This window comes from Alosa pseudoharengus, unplaced genomic scaffold, assembly GCF_046254945.1.
Source record: "Alosa pseudoharengus isolate Yale_2024_CS ecotype anadromous, Long Island Sound unplaced genomic scaffold, YU_APseudo_1.1 YU_APseudo_1.1_scf_18, whole genome shotgun sequence".
Taxonomy (NCBI): Eukaryota; Metazoa; Chordata; class Actinopteri; order Clupeiformes; family Clupeidae; genus Alosa; species Alosa pseudoharengus.
This window is the reverse complement of record NW_027468650.1, coordinates 35,531,345-35,547,528: the sequence shown is the minus strand read 5'-3', so window position 1 is coordinate 35,547,528 and position 16,184 is coordinate 35,531,345. Positions and strand designations below refer to the sequence as shown.

The 16,184-nt window shown below is 44.3% G+C and overlaps 1 protein-coding gene across 1 annotated transcript in view; it reads left to right on the top strand.

Moving 5' to 3' along the window:
- Positions 1 to 121: 121 nt before the first annotated feature.
- The window catches only part of LOC143131426 (enoyl-CoA hydratase EchA19), a 21,130-nt gene continuing 5,067 nt past the window's right edge, over positions 122 to 16,184 (top strand). The window contains exons 1-4 of the mRNA XM_076291069.1: positions 122 to 696; positions 4,468 to 4,632; positions 7,985 to 8,082; positions 10,644 to 10,788. Of these exons, the coding sequence (XP_076147184.1) occupies positions 558 to 696; positions 4,468 to 4,632; positions 7,985 to 8,082; positions 10,644 to 10,788 (547 nt within the window). The 5' untranslated portion in view covers positions 122 to 557. The remainder of the gene's footprint in view (positions 697 to 4,467; positions 4,633 to 7,984; positions 8,083 to 10,643; positions 10,789 to 16,184) is intronic.

Sequence of the window (16,184 nt, the reverse complement as noted above, 5' to 3'; positions counted from 1 at the left end):
GTTATTCATTGTGTATCAAAATATTATAAAAAAATATGGTGAACACTAGGTTGTAATGGATAGAGGAAGATTGTATGGTCATATTATTTATGAAATGACTGATGTTGTAGGCCTTTTCAGTGTCTGTGACTATGTCATTGATAATTACATTATAATTATCACACTCTTTCACTACTGAAATGATAATTTGAATATTGCAAATACAGGCCATAACATGTAGGCTACCAGTATGTTATATGCAATTACTCGACAAACTGTACAGGTAAATGCATAAGGGATGGATGTCTGTGAACCTATTTAAATATGATTGTTAAACCACAGCTCAACTTTGCCCTCAAGTGCAAGATTTGATATTACACCCAATAAAGCACAGAACCTTCGTTCCTAATCCTTGTTTCCAACAGGAATAGTTAGTTGTGTGAACAACTTTTTGGAGTTTCGCACTTTGGTGTTCTGGTGTTCTGTTCTCGGACTGCAAAATAATATATCTTTAACAGCTTTTAGTTAATCGGACTTAAAAATGTTTATTGTAGAATTTTAAGGACAAAACGACATTCATGTATTCTAAATGTTTGCAAGGAGTTCTTGCATTCACCGTGAAGAGCCTGTACGCGCATTTTCATTTGGAAAAAGTGACCAAGCGATATTGCTTCGTTTCAAATGCACATTTCTGCACATCAAGCGAGCGAGTGACAGGTAAACCTGACAAACAAGCTAAGGAAACGGCTATCATAATCGTCTCAGATTATACTTGCTATGGTCGTCTAGCGCTAGGCTACTTTAGAGAGTGACGGTAGGGGGCAGCAAAATACATTTGTTTTCCTTGGCCCGTTTAAAAACGTAACGTTTAAAAACAAGTGTGACATGTTAGGATTTTAAATGAGTGTGTTTTATATATCTGTGCATTTACAATTGAAATGTTATCATTGACTTTCTCACTGTTGACAGTGGCTCCTTCAAGTCAAATAGGAATTATACAAGCAGAGTGATGAACGGAACTTCTTCGGCTGGGCTACCTCATATCATCTGACATAGGCCTATTTGTAGAGTAGGCCTATATTTATTGCTTTATTTGTATCCCTAGCAGCCAGTGCATACAACAATTGATTAATGAGGACATCAGCTGTTTTCCATTTAGCATTCAAAAGATTGCTCACAGTTAGACATATGAGTCGCGGGTTAGTGTGTGATTCCATCTGCAGCTCACTGGCCCCGCTGTTGATTTTAGGAAAAATAAGCGATGAGTGGGCGGGCAGATGAGAAACCCTTTGAATGCTGCATCCACTTTTGGCCAATGAAGACATGTATTATTTCATGCCGTTTCTGAAAATATAGTGTCAGTAATATTGATTAACGGATAAGTCAGGGAAAACTCTTGGGGTTTTCTGAAATGTTTGAAAGCCAAGTGCACTTATATAATGCTGCGCTTAAAGCATGATGTGTACTGTTTGGTGGCTATTATGAATTCTCACCAGCGTTTTGCATAGTAGCCTACAATAGGCTACTATAGAATTCTCATGCACAGGGTACATAGGTCCATATCTCACCGACCTGTGGCAGGGGCATAGGCCTAGCCAACCCTCTTCCATGCACACCATCTCATTCTCCTTTCCAGAACACAGTTTACACGACACAGGATGACACTCATGCACAAGGGTTGCACAAAATGACACTCATGCACAAGGGTTGCACAAAATTTAGAATTAGAATGACCACTAAATTCCGATTCAGTTCTTGAATTTGAATCGAGGTCAAACACAGGATCTACATTTCATTTACATCCTAAGAATACATGTCATTTTATCAGCGTTTTAGTCACTGACTCCTGAGTTACTGAAACAGCAGGGAACATGAAACTTGGTGGCTACTCCCCCACCGGGCAAGGCCCCCCAGAACCCAAAAAATGCAGTTTTTTGCTAAATAGTTACCTGAACCGTTGCACCCAAGATGACAAAATGTTTATGGTATGTTAGTCTTAAGAGCCTACATCATCCTAGCCTATTCCCACACATTTGCATGCACACACACACACATAAACACATAGCCTACACACAGGCAAGCGCGCACACACACACAGGCATGCATACGCACGTGCGCATCAGGCTTGTGCAAAATTCCAGAATTAAATTGAAACTGGCTCTTAAATTCCAATTCAACTTGCATTTCAGTTGAGGTAGCAAACAGGAAGCAGAATTGCAATTTGAATTGTGCACAACCCTGGTGCGCATGCAAACAAACACACACACAGATAAACACACACACACACATTCACCATTAGCCCCCTAACACACACAAGCACACACACACACACTCTCTTATACACAATAGCAAACTCACACATGAACACACTCATTTACATGCACATGAGTTGCAAGAATAGGAGATGGAGACAAATTGACAAGTGTGATTTATTTTTGCTGAGAGAATGTGCTGGACTGAGCGGCGGTCAGATTGTGTACCACTATGCGGTACATCTAGTTTATTGATGGCATCGTGTTACTCTGTACTGTGGGTATAAGCTACAGAGGATCTGACACATCGTGTTGTAAACCTTTGTAAATAGTAGGACGTCACATTTCAAATTAAACAGACTTGAGCGGCAGGCTGAACACATCTGCAACAGAAGGAGGTTGCTACGTTAACTCCAGCTGCAAAGTCAGCCATCCTCACCAGCTAACGCCATTATTCAGTTACTGTACAAAAACAGTATAACAATTACAGGAAGATAATCGCTCAGATTTTCGTTATTAGGCCATTCGAAAATAGGCTATGTCAATCACTGGAGGTATTTTAATATTCTTTTGCTAACACTTAGGCCTTCCTGTGGTTTTGATCAGCCTAATAATCTCTGAAATGTCAATTGGAAACACTAAGGTGAAATGTGTTGAAACTGGCATGCCATAAGAACAGATGTTTATCGGCTTTGAGGTCAAATAAAGTCTCCACTTCTGTAAATTCACATTATGTAACATCCATAACGTCACATCCATAACACACCATTAAAGGTTTTAAAAGTAAGAAAGGAGCACAATTTGTTCAGCACACTTTACATTGATATAAATCAGCTTTGCACACACTTTGGAAATTGTCGCATCAACACTGCATGTGTAACATAAACTTTTCCTATATAACATTATGGATGGAACCTGCTGACTTATAAACAAGAACCTTACACATTTAAGGAGCTCTGCTCTTAAAGGGACACCAGGCAACGTTTTTGTGTTAATTAATCATCTTCGTAAGTCGGTATATCATTACGGGGCGAATGAAGGCTCTCTCGCCCGCCCCTACTGCCTGTAAGAAGAATATCCAACTTGCAAGTTCGGTGTATCCTACCCGCCGACCGAAGCAGGATCAGTTTACAGCACAGAGGCAGGCTAACGAAATGCTAGATTGTTGCAAACGTGTGTATAATGGCAGAGCCGGCGAAGAAGCAGCAAAAACCCTTGACGGAAGTTGCAAAGAAAAGGAAAAGAGCTTCAGACCGAGCGAGGGGGAGTTTCGTAAAGAAAAAGCATCAGGCTTGCCTGGTGTCCCTTTAAAGCAAGCTGAGCATACACATTGCTCTACCATTCCCTTGTCGATCTGGTATTTGTCAAATGATAACAGTTTGTTGGAACCTTGAGTCCCTTTTTAAATGTTTATAATATTGCCTTGTGAAAAATGTTGTTTCTGTATGGTTGTACACCATATTTATGATGTAAAAAGAGTAAATTTTTCCATCAAATTCTATCAGATCAGTTACAAACAATAACATATAGACCTAAATGAACATTTTAGCAACAGATTTGTGTCTTTTTTCCATGGTAAGTATGACATGGAATTGCTCATAGGCTACATAATTTAAGTGTAGCGTTAGTATGTCAGATATGATTGCATATTCTATAAATTATATTAACTACTAAACTACTACTAATAAAAACTACTTGTACACATTACATTCCATGAACAGGAAATATTTTTCACCCAGCAATACACATTCTTTCTGTTGTGTGACTGTGTGGAATTTATTGCCATGAATTTAATTCCACTTCCTGTCATTCCAATTCCAATTCAACTTCCTGTGGGGCAGAGCAAATTCAATACAAATTCAAATTCATGAATTTAATGGAGGCCAATTCTAAAATTCAGAATTTTGCAGAAATCTGCTGCCAGCCACTGCAACTAGTGGTTGCCCCCCTCCCATCAGGCAAGAGGCTACGCAGTATTGAGACAACCAGACTGGGGAGCAGTTTCCTCCCATCTGCTGTTAGACTGATAAATACATCACCTCTGCTCTGACCTGCCCATAGACTGCTCCTGACACCCTGCACTTTGTTTCATCAACCAGGACCTGACTACTACATTTAGCTCCTAATGTAAATGTAGGAATGATAAAGCTTCCTTGAATCCTTACATTTTAGAGGGTTAGGAAGGTTTGTGTGTCATGTGTGCTATGGTTTTACATCCATTGTCCTTTGGCCACAGAGGGGACCGTGGTGGTGGAACGGAGAGGGGCAGTGGTCAGTGTGGTGATTAACCGGCCAGAGGTGCGCAACGCGGTCAACCAGGAGACGGCTCGGAGGTTGCTTGAGGAGCTGAAAGCATTTGAGGAGGACCAGACCATCTTTGCGGCAGTGCTGCACGGTATCGGTGAGCTAAGTGCCTCTCTGCCCTGACCTCGTTGACCTTGAGGAGTGTTGAAGGTCCCACACAGATTGGGAAGTGACAGCTTTCAGTATAAAAAACTTTGGGTGTGTGTAGTACTTACTGATCTTAAGATCAAACCAGTTTTAAAGAGGAAATCAGAATTGTTAATATCATTTTGTTGATTTGTTTAACAAGTTATACATTAAATTGTTCATTGGGTGTTTTACACAGTTTTAAACATCCCTGCAGCTGCTGAAAATTGCTCCAAAACTGAAATCCTAAAACTGTAAATCGGGATTAGCCAGCGGCAAGCGGCAAGTTTCCCATTGTTCTCTATGGTTCGGCAGCGGAACGGTGGAAACGCTGGCGTAATACTAACGTTGAACAAGCTGAGCATTAAACTTGGTTCAACTTTCAAAGCGCAACACGAGCGTATTCAATTAACAAACCGTTTGTGTTGCTTAGGAACGAGATAAAACTTACTATAGTCTGAGCGTTGCCTTACGTTTGCCGGTGCCGCTGGCTGATGTGATCCTCGCCTTAGTCTGTCACCCAAAGAAAGGTTTTCTATGGAAGACCATTTCACCAGAGGGCTCTACTAAATTATTTAAGCATCTTCTATGCAGTCAGGTTAGAGAACAGCCCTAAAGCATTCCAGTTACTTTTTTCTTTTTACTATTTGAATTGAAAGGTGAACTTGGGTAAACTTGTATAGAGTAAAAAATAGCTCATGGCAGTATTCCTCCATTGGCATACAGTTCTGTATCTATTCCAAGGTTGTGCACAGTTTTTGTGTTTATCTTTTGATGTATATTGATTTGTATTATGATTATAAGGGCATATAGGCCCTTAAACCAAATCATTCAACACATTATCACATTGCTGTCTGTGCATATTTGATTGAGTGTATTTGGTTTCTCTTTGGCATAAATGTTCTCTAAACACTGAGGTGTGGATAATTATGCCTTGAACTTGATATGTCTCTTAATTTTTTTTGTTTTGATTATGCGAATTCGGAGGGTGTAATTATGTGGGTGTCTCACCCGTAGCACACAATGCCTGTCCAATTATTTTGATTTCTCTAATTATGTGTGGGAAACCACAGTGGCCCAATCAGCAGTGGTGAGAGAGATCAAACGCCTTTGAAGCATTCCTCTTGCTGCAGGCTCCAGCTCTCCTGGGTGTGTGTGTGTGTGTGTGTGTGTGTGTGTGTGTGTGTGTGTGAGTGTGTGTGTGTGTGTGTGTGTGTGTGTGTGTGTATGTGTATGTCTCTGTCTGTGTCTCTGTGTGTGTGTGTGTGTGTGTGTGTGTGTGTGTGTGTGTGTGTGTGTGTGTGTGTGCGTGTATTTGTTGGTGTCATAAGTGCGTGTGTTTATAAGTCTGTGTATAAGTGGTAAGTGTGTGTGTGTGTGGATGTGTGTCGTCGGAGGAAGAAGGTGTGGGGGGTAGGGGTGTTCATTTCCCCTCCTGTCACCTAATTAGCCATTTTTTAACTGCATCCGGGAGATCAGTTAGTGGTTGGGTGAGCTGTTCTAGTGGGCCCCTCCTCCTTCTCCTCTTCTTCCTCCTGTTCCTTCTCCTCCTCTGTGAGGTCGTACCACCGTCTGGAAACCTTATGCATCTGCCAGCCTCCTCTGCTCCGGGTCAGCAGCACTTTAACACACAGCAGAACACCAACTTTTAATGCCACTGAAATAATCAGCACACACACACACACACACACACACATACAGACACACACACACACACACACACACACACACACACAAACACACGTATAGTCAAACTTCTTTCCAATCGTGGAAATAATTTCTTCAGCCTGGGTCAGGCCTACCTCCGCTGAAAGCCTCTTGCTGCACCCTCTCTAGGGACCAAAGGACATTTTTATTTAATGCTCACACACTCCCCAAAATGGACGCTGGCCAGATGAAAGCTTTTTGAAATGGCATTAGTTATGCTGCGTTGAACTGAGTTGAACTGCACCGAGAGTGTGCCGACAGCAATTACAGTGTGTTAAACGGGTTAAATCTCAATGGAGGTATATGCACCAAACCCCCCCCCCCCCCAACCAATGGCATCACCCCCACCTCCCAACCAATGGCATCACCCCCCACACCCACCACATTACAGTACTTCCACCATGTGAGTTTTGGGATTGCTAGTCCACTCATTTTGTGTTGTTAACACGAGTTCATGTCCCTTGGCAAATTTGTCTTGGATGTCCACACGTAGCCCTGTCAGGCCGGGGTGGACAGCGAGTCGCTGTGGACCGGATCGCTTGCTCATTCGCATTCAGCTCCGCTGCGCCGGGCTGGCCGCGGCCATGAGGAAGCCATTTTCGCTCAAATTACTCAAAACATAATCATTTTCATTTCAGTTCCACTTTGGGAAAAGTGTTTCAGTGCCTCCTGAGAAATTATGAATAATTGCCCCCTATTTAGAAATATGCGGCAATGAGAAACGAATGCACACATTTTACAGCGTCCCTGTGGAAGTGCGTAGTCATTTCTCAACCCACTGATGTACTCATGAGCTCTGACCCATCGTTGATGAGTTGTTTACCTGACATGATGCTGGGAAATCATGTTGCGGCTCACATCAAAATGCCTCCTTTCTTATTTACTGGCACTCATAGAAATGCTTCAAGACACCAGTCCCTGTATACTATCAAAGTGGATATTTCAGAGTTTGCTTCTGCTGTAAAAGGCAAGGCGCAAGGCACCAACAGCACCCAGATTAGGGGCCCTAATTGAAATGGAGGGCAAAGTCTATAAACAAGCAGGTCCATGGTGTTAAATTAGCAAATTATTTTTCCTATTAAGTTACCTTTAGTCAAAGGTGTTCACCCTGCAGCCATCCTTCTATGTCATGCACAGTGTGTCTGCATTGGCAGTCATGATCGCCTCGAAAGTGTAGCATGGTTTTAGCAGAGCATGATGCAGCATTGCCAGTCGCAATCTACTCGGAGACGTGCGTGGTTTCCACAGGGTGTGTGTAAAGCACTATGATGCAGCATTGGCCATCATCGTGGGCAGACATCATATGACGACCACATGAGTGGGCTGGAAAGTCTGGCAGGCGGAGGCACTCCTTTCTGTGCCATTAATGAAAGCCATTGTGCGGCTCAGTGTGGCTATTGATTCACCGCTCGGCTCTTAAGGAAGAAAACCATTTGGGTGCCAGCCTCTGAACCCCTTATATCCATTTCTAAATTGCTGCTCTCTCTCTCTCTTTCCTTCTTTCTTTTTCTCTCTCTTTTCTTTCTTTCTATCCAGTTGTTTTTTCGTCCTCTGTCTTCCCCCCTTCCTATTCGGTTTCCAGCTGCCATACTTTGTAATTTTGTGGTCTCTTCCAGGAGGGAATTTCTGTGCTGGTTATGATCTGAAGGAGCTGGCCCATCACTCTGCCTCCCTCAAATTGGAGCAAGATGTCACTAAAGGTCCCGGGCCTATGGTAGGAACATCAGCCTAAACTTGTCTAGCAGCTATGCACTGTCTGTCTGTGTTGATTACACCACCATTGGAAGTCAAGTCAAGTCAAGTCATTTTATTTGTTAGAACGTTTAAAAACAATAGAGTTGACTCAAAGTGCTTCACAGTTTGTGAGATTAGACATGACACAATAAGATAAAAAAAACAAAAACAAAGACCAAACATAGTTTTAAGCAGACAGCATGTACCATTTTGAAGCCTGCCTTTTTTTTAGTTAACTAGTTCTGGTATCATCTTCAAATACATTTTCATGGTGTATGGTCAGGTGAAGGACGGATAAACACACCTGTTTCAAATAGGTGTCTACGTTATGTGCTATGCAGATCTGTGGTCCAGAGTGAATCACGCCGCCCGCTGCAATGTTGAAAAGCTACAATCATCGAATATGTTGCCAAAAGATGTTAGCATGCTAGCAGACTTTTATCTGTACCAGCTGTACTTTTTCTGGCATTTGTGAAGTTTTTGCATGCTTTTTTGCTAGTTAGATTACTAGTTTCAACCAAAATTCCTAACTGCCGCTTTGTGTTAATCAGCATTCTCAGGCACAGAATGATGGTTTGTGACATGTGGTGACAATCTGTGTCAACATGAATCCAACATTATTGACTGAAGTCTTGTAATGGCTGCCCTAATTCGCCACAGAAAGCATACGTATTCAGTTTTTTCTGTACTATTTTTTCACCCCTGAGACATATGAGAGATGCATATTATTTTTGTCAACCACAATTCTTTGGGAACTGGTTCCTAGGTCCTTGGGAGGCTCCAACTGTGAGAGGTTGTAGATCTATGGTGTATATTAACTCCAGGGAGGTGATCCTTACCTCTTGGGGGTCTTTGTCTTGTTTTGAGCACTTAGCATACTCATAGAAGGCATTGATATCTATTGTTTATCAAATTGAGTGAAGCTATGGCACCCAGACTACAAGGGCTCTATTTTAACGATCTGAAAGGCAAGTATCAAACGCAGCGAGCAAGTAGCTTTACCGTAAAGATGTTACAACATAGGATATGACCAATGCACAAACAAAACCGGGAAACAGACAAATATGATCAAGGCTTTGAATGTTTCCGTCTGTGCACGGGGGTGTCTGTAGCTTGGTGTGCATAGCATTCATTCCTGCAGGCCTGTGGCCATGCATGCACCCTTAAAATAGCATCTGAATTTGCGCCACTGACTTTAGACCAGGATGTTCCTGGTCTGTGGCGGAATTGTTTTCTGAAACTGCAAAATATCAACAGGGAACGTTTGTGCCGGAACACACCCCCTCTTTTCGCTGAACCGCCCCGTGGGCGCAATTGAATTCCCTAATTTACGGACGTGTACCTTTGAAGGGAAAATTATATGCGCTGAATGCAAAATAGGAAAGACAAAAGCGCGAGTATACAAAGTCAATTGCGCTGGAGTGCACGATAGAGCCCCAAGTCTTCCTAGAACACTTTACCAGAGACTTTTTAATGAGGAGACACAGCACTCAAAAAATCCTCCATAGAAATGCATGGGGTTAGTTTGTAACGCCAATATGGCCGTTGTCCACTCTACACATATCCCACCCCTTCCTTGGCAAAACGTTGACATGTAAATACATTGAGCCAATCATGTGGTGTGTTGTGAATACATTGAGCCAATAATGTGGTGTGTTGTGAAGACATCGTGCCAATCATGTGTTGTGATTTCGCAGCTGGAGCAAGATTGCAGTAGATTGGTGTTGTGAAGCCTTGCGCAAGCGCATTTCTGCCGAGATGGATGCCCGATGAGTGCCCAAAAAGCGTTTGGAGGGACTTGTCTAAAAGGACTTTGACTTTACTTACTTGGTCACAAAATTATTGCAATCTTGCATTGTAGTCTGAGATGTTCAGACACAGCTCTAGTGAAGAGTCATTTGGTATTAAAGCTGTTAATTCTACTACTAACACTTTTTAGTTTTGCATTAATAAAATATATTTTGAAAATATATAGTCTGAAGAGCTGTATTTGGCTTTGTAAATGGCAACCAAAACATGAAAACATGATCAGTCTGAGTAAGGAGGCCAGTGGCCTCCAAAGAGTATCCCTGCCTGTTCATAATTTTGTGTGTTCTCTGAAAGGAGAGGGAGACTGAATCAGGTGGAAGTTAGGTAGAAATGCCCGTTTTGGACAGCTTTAAACACAAGGAGTTGGAGCTGTCACGCCATACACATTCTTCACATTTATTCATTTAGCAGGCGCTTTTATCGAAACAATCGGCAACAATTAATAGTACAACAATAAATACTACTACCAGAGTAGTATTTAAGACTACTACCAGAGTAGTATTTAAGATTACTACCAGAGTAGTATTTAAGTAATTCCAGTTGAGGAAGGCGTCTAGGTCATGGGGAAAGTTCTCCTTTGTTGTTGGAGCAGCATGCATTTTTTTTACGAAAGTGATACAAAACATAGCAATTTGGGGTGTGCATGTTGATTTCATTCTAACTTCATGGTAACACATTTCCATGTTACATTGTAGCCTTGTAAACCCCTGCCTCCCATCCTGTCTGTCCCAGGGCCCGTCCAGGCTGATGCTGTCCAAGCCACTGATCGCTGCGGTCAGTGGCTACGCGGTGGCCGGGGGACTGGAGCTGGCTCTACTGGCTGACATGAGGGTGGTGGAGGAGAGTGCCATCATGGGGGTCTTCTGCAGGAGATTTGGTGAGTGTTGACCCTATACTCTGCACTGCCATGGTAGTGGGATCCGTTCCAAAATGTAATGGGTAAATGTAATTCCAAAATGTAATCCTCCTTGGCCCATCAGTACACCAGTCCACCAAGTTTCATAAAGATCAGGCTGGTGGGGTTTGCATGATCCAGTTAACAAACAGACAAACATAGGCCCTGGTGAAGGTAATGATTATTATTATGCTATTTGTTTTTGCATTATATCATGTACAATGTCCTGCTGTTCTCTAGCCAGTGAAGTTTTGTTTGTGTTCTATTAACTGACCTCCCATAGTACTGTGTGTGTGTGTGTGTGTGTGTGTGTGTGTGTGTGTGTGTGTGTGTGTGTGTGTGTGTGTGTGTGTGTGTGTGTGTGTGTGTGTGTGTGTAATGTAATGTATAATAAGAATGCACAAATGGGTGTGTTGGTATGGCCTCAGGTCCAGATAATTTTTTCCAATCTCAAGCTGCACCTGTCGCTACCAGACAAAATACTCACTGAGGTCTAAGAGAACTGGAGCGTACTTTTTGCATGACCCAGATACACACACACACACACACACACACACACACACACACACACACACACACACACACAGGCCTGTCCAACTTTTCACAACTGACTCTCTTTCTTTTCCCCTCTCTTCTTTCTCTCCCTCTCTCTATTTCTCTCTAGTCTTCACACTTTTATGGGCCTAACTTAAACCACTTGTTGTTATCCTGATAGCTGCAGAGAGGAAATGGAAAGCGTTTTCGCACACATTTTTTTTTCTCCCCCCTCCCCTCCCCCTTCAGTGTGTATCCCTCCTTCCTCTCCATCCTAAAAATACAACCGCAGTGTTTATAAATACGCTCACCCGTGCTGTAATTTACTGTCAGGGCCCAGGCAGAATCCCTCTCTCTCTCTCTCTCTCTCTCTCTCTCTCTCTCTCTTCCCTGGGCTCTGCAGAAGACTAGCGGGCTTATCGTTCCGCGTCTGTAATTAAGTAGGGCTCGGTTGGCAGTGCCCGGCGTCTGACGGCACCGCACCACACCACACCAGACCAGAGAGATGCGACCTGCTCCGTTCCGTTCTCCTCAGACTGTCTGGCATGGCCTCGTCCGCAAAAAAAGGTCTGACTCCTTCCCTGCCACCACTACCACCATCGTCGCTACACCACCAATGTGTCTGCGCTTACCGACGTCGCCAGGGTCTGGGAGCCGGGGTTTGGAGACGCCACGGAATTGGAGGCAGCCTTTTGTGGGGTGGCACGGGTTTAGTTGGCGATGGGGGACAGATAACCCGTTTGACTGATTTACCATGAGACTCTGTGCAAATTAAAGGAGCGTTGGGATGAGCTCTCAGACTTTGCGCTGTGGCACGTCTTCATTTTTGTAAGCTTGTCTCGTATTTCATGCTCCGCGCTTGGTTTCTGTGAGGCCTCTCATAACTTGGCAAGTGGCTCTCTCACCCTATCTCTCCTCAACCCGGCGAAAAACACTGAAAAGGCCATGAACTTCATCTGTGTCCCGGAACTGTTCTTTTTAAAGCTTACTGGAATCTCATAGTGTGTACTGAAAGAAGATATGCCAATGGACCTCGCTGGACTGAAACAAAAGCGGGCGTGTTCCTCGTGACAAGGAACATCGTCATGTTCTTTGATGTGGGCCACAGAACAATGGCTCAGGTTGACGACAGGGCAGCTTACTTTTCCACTGTGACGGCAGTGCTACAGTCATTCTTAATTTAGAGTGTCATTCTCAGTGAGAATAAGTGCCCCGTTGCAGTCTCACAACAGCCCATTACAAACAGTGGAAAAGCTGGATAAACAGCACAGTAAACACCTCCACTTGGCTCTTGGCACCTGCCACCTGCCTTGTTCACTGAAAAGACTCCATCTCTCTGGGTGTTTTTCAGTGTTTTGTTTTTTTCCGCATAAGTGTATGCTCAGAAAAGTTCAAAGCTTTTTTTCCACGTATGGTTTTGCACGGGTCTACTGTCCACTTCTCTTCTGTCAGCAACGATGCCCCACCCAACAGCCCCCTAAGTGCTGAACAATGGATTAGCATGGCGTGTCACCACTGTCAGTATGGCTGTTTTAATAGTGGAGGCATAAACTAGTATATTCCTGCACCCCGCTCCCCTCCCTTTCTGTCTTCCCATCACCACCCATTCGCTCCCTATATCTCCAGCAAGCCGTTTCCTGCAGCGTAACAGCAGTGAGCCCACAGTGCTAAGCACAAGCTTAAACACCATTCATCAAAAGTAATGGTGCTCCCTCGCTCCCGCTCTCTCACTGTGCTCTCTTGTGGTTGGCAAACGTTTATTTTCAGATCCCCCTGGTAGATTTTCCTTAATCCTGTTTTGACAGTTAAATTTGGCGAGCGTTTGCAGCGAGACACAGATGGGAACTGCCCGAGGGAATCCCTTGTGGTCTGAGGAGGTAAAAGAGAAAGAGGAGGGAAAAGAAGGGAAAAAAAAGAAAAACGAGACCCAGCTCGAAAAGTCCAATGGCCGTCTGATGTGGCCGAGCATTAGCCTCCGCTGCAAATCTGTTTCCTGTCAAGAGCGGCTCTTAAACCTGAGGCCTCTCATCTAAAGCCTCGACCCAGCTTAGGGGAGGCCGCACGCTGGAAACAACCTGCAGTTTGCAGAGGGATGCACCACGGGACAGCGCCTGCCGTCAAAAGGTCTCTGACATATGTGTGGGTATTTATTATGTATCTATAGATGTTTTATAGAAAGTTAAGTAAGTAATAGGTTACAAATAAAGTAACAATAGCAGTTAATTTAACATAAAAGAAAAGCAGTGTTAAGATCAGCAGAAGAATAAGGCCTAGCCACAGTAGAGTAAAGAAGTTAGCAGCTTGCACATAATAATAACAACAGCATTGCAGGGTGATACAGTTTGTTTAGCACAAGCACAAAGCAGCCAGTTCCTTAGGGTTTTTTCATTTCTGTATGAATGACTGGACCTGTGGTACAGCGACAATCAATGGTTGGGGAATCAATGTGATTACTTAGCAGTGACTGTGCAGCACTGTACACTCTTGGCAGATTGAAGCGTTATTTGAGGTTATGTTAGACCACCAGGGAGAAGGAAACAGAGTGACGTGACCACTGTGAGAGACAGTATGCAGTGCTTGTTTAGCATGACCCAATGTACTTGGAACAGAATTATAATGTGATAGAAATGGGAGATGTCGAAGCATGGACAATTAAAGGTCTACATGTACGGCAGAAGTCATCTGTCATCTGTACGTCCTCAGTTCATTTCTCAAATGAAACTAATTTCATTTGTTTTTGAGGTGAAGTATCACATTGCACAGTTGGCATCTGTTTAACCAGTCCTGATAAATGGGTGTTAGATTGGATTTCAGATGTTGGGATCGTCCCCAAAAACAACCAATCTTGTATCCTCATGGAGCACACTCCTTCTTATATTATTTATCCAAGAAATAATCAAGCAGCACGCACGCCACAGCGAGGGTGAGGGGCCGGGATGGCCTGGCAGCAGCTACCCCCTCCCCTCCCAATCTCCCCTCTGTGTGTGTGTGTGTGTGTGTGTGTGTGTGTGTGTGTGTGTGTGTGTGTGTGTGTGGACGAGCCAGAACCAGGCGGTGGTCAGGATGGTTGACCTGCCGGGGAGGCCACAGCAGTGGCAGCGGACCTCCTAGCTGGATGCGGCGGAGGAAGTTGGCATGGTCTCCCGGCCACAACTCGCAACCCCAATTAGCGAGATGGATGGGGTGTGTAGTGCGAGCGAGACTGCCAAAGATGGGGGTGGGGGTGGGCGTGGAAGTGTGTGTGTGTGGGGGGGTGTATACGTGCAATGTGCATGTGCTGACCGGCCGGATGCAACGCAACATAAGCCCTTTGGAGATGAGGCCTCGGGTTTGGAGTGGAGTGGAGAGCAGGAACCACACCCCAGCCCAGCAGCGCACGGCGAGGGCTCCGGTCGAAAAGACACCTGCAGAGCACACAGACTCCACAGCACAGGGTGGTCTGACCAATACACAGGAGAGGGTTCCAGATCGGATACTCTGTATGGACACACACACACAAACACAGACCCACCCATTTACTCATCCACCCACACCTACCACACACACACACACACACACACACAAACACACACATACACACACACACACACACACACACACACACACACACACACACACACACACACACACTCCACAGACACACTCTTATACATACACACATACACACCAGCAACTGAGTTGCCAACTGCATGCATTCATTGAAAACCTCAGCTCACTTAAAGTTATACGGCTGACTACTATGGGTTATTAGATAGGAGCTGGCAAGGCTCCTGCAACATGAATCACCCCAAGCTCTTTTGATTTGATTCTCAGAGCTGCAGCAGTTGTTTCTTGGTCCTTTTCTTGCGCCTGGCTGATATGACGTGCCTTGGCGTGTCCACTCTCCTCACGCTGTTCCATCCCGGCTGATGCATTAGGACCTTATCGGACACAAGCGTGTTTGGCCGTGTTGTGCAAGCAGGAGATTAGACCCCTCCGCTTCCGATAAGGTCTTGACAGCGTTCCTGAAGTGGGGTTTTAGGGAGTGCTCTCTCGCTCTCTCTTCTTCCTCTCTCTCATCTCCCCATCCATCCGCTCGCTCTCTGCGGTTTGTGTCGGTTCTTCTCTAATCCTCACTGTTGTAATCGCATTAGTCTCTTGGGAGCCCATTGTGGAAGTGAAGGCTTTGAAGTTGCACTGATACCGGAACCCCCCGACACCGCGATCGACGAGAAAAGAGAGAGAGAGAGACAGAGGTAGGGAGGGATAGATAGAGAGAGAGAGAAAGAGGGAGGTAGGGAGGGATAGATAGATAGAGAGAGAGAGATGGGGGAGGAATCATAACCCTGCCCTGGACTACCCGCAGGGTTCTACACGCTCCCAAACGGATGGGTGAAGACTCTTTATCTGTGGGATAAGGAGGAGAAGAAAGAGTGACTGGTTGTCCTTTGGGCTTTGGCCAAAAAAAGATACGGTGCTGCTGAATTTTTGATCGGTTCTGTTTTGCACATACATAAATGCTGCATTAATATGTGCTGTTGCAAGTTGGTTTTATGCAATCCACTGTACCTCGTAAACAATATTGGTGTGTGCTGAACTTTACTCTGGATTAGTTTGCTTTACATACCCATTCCGGAATGAATTGCAGACGTTGAAAGATATGTCACAGAAAGACTACCACTTTCCCAGAAGCAGTGAACCTACATCAAGTTGTGAAGGACTGTCATATTTTGCCACCACAGGAATGCGTCCCCATCCATAATATTTTCCTTTTCTACCCGTAACGTGACCTGTGTGGAATGAGTCCAGGCTTCGAGCCTCCATTTCTCCCTCCCTTGGTGTCCCTCGCTCGGGGTTTGTGGAGG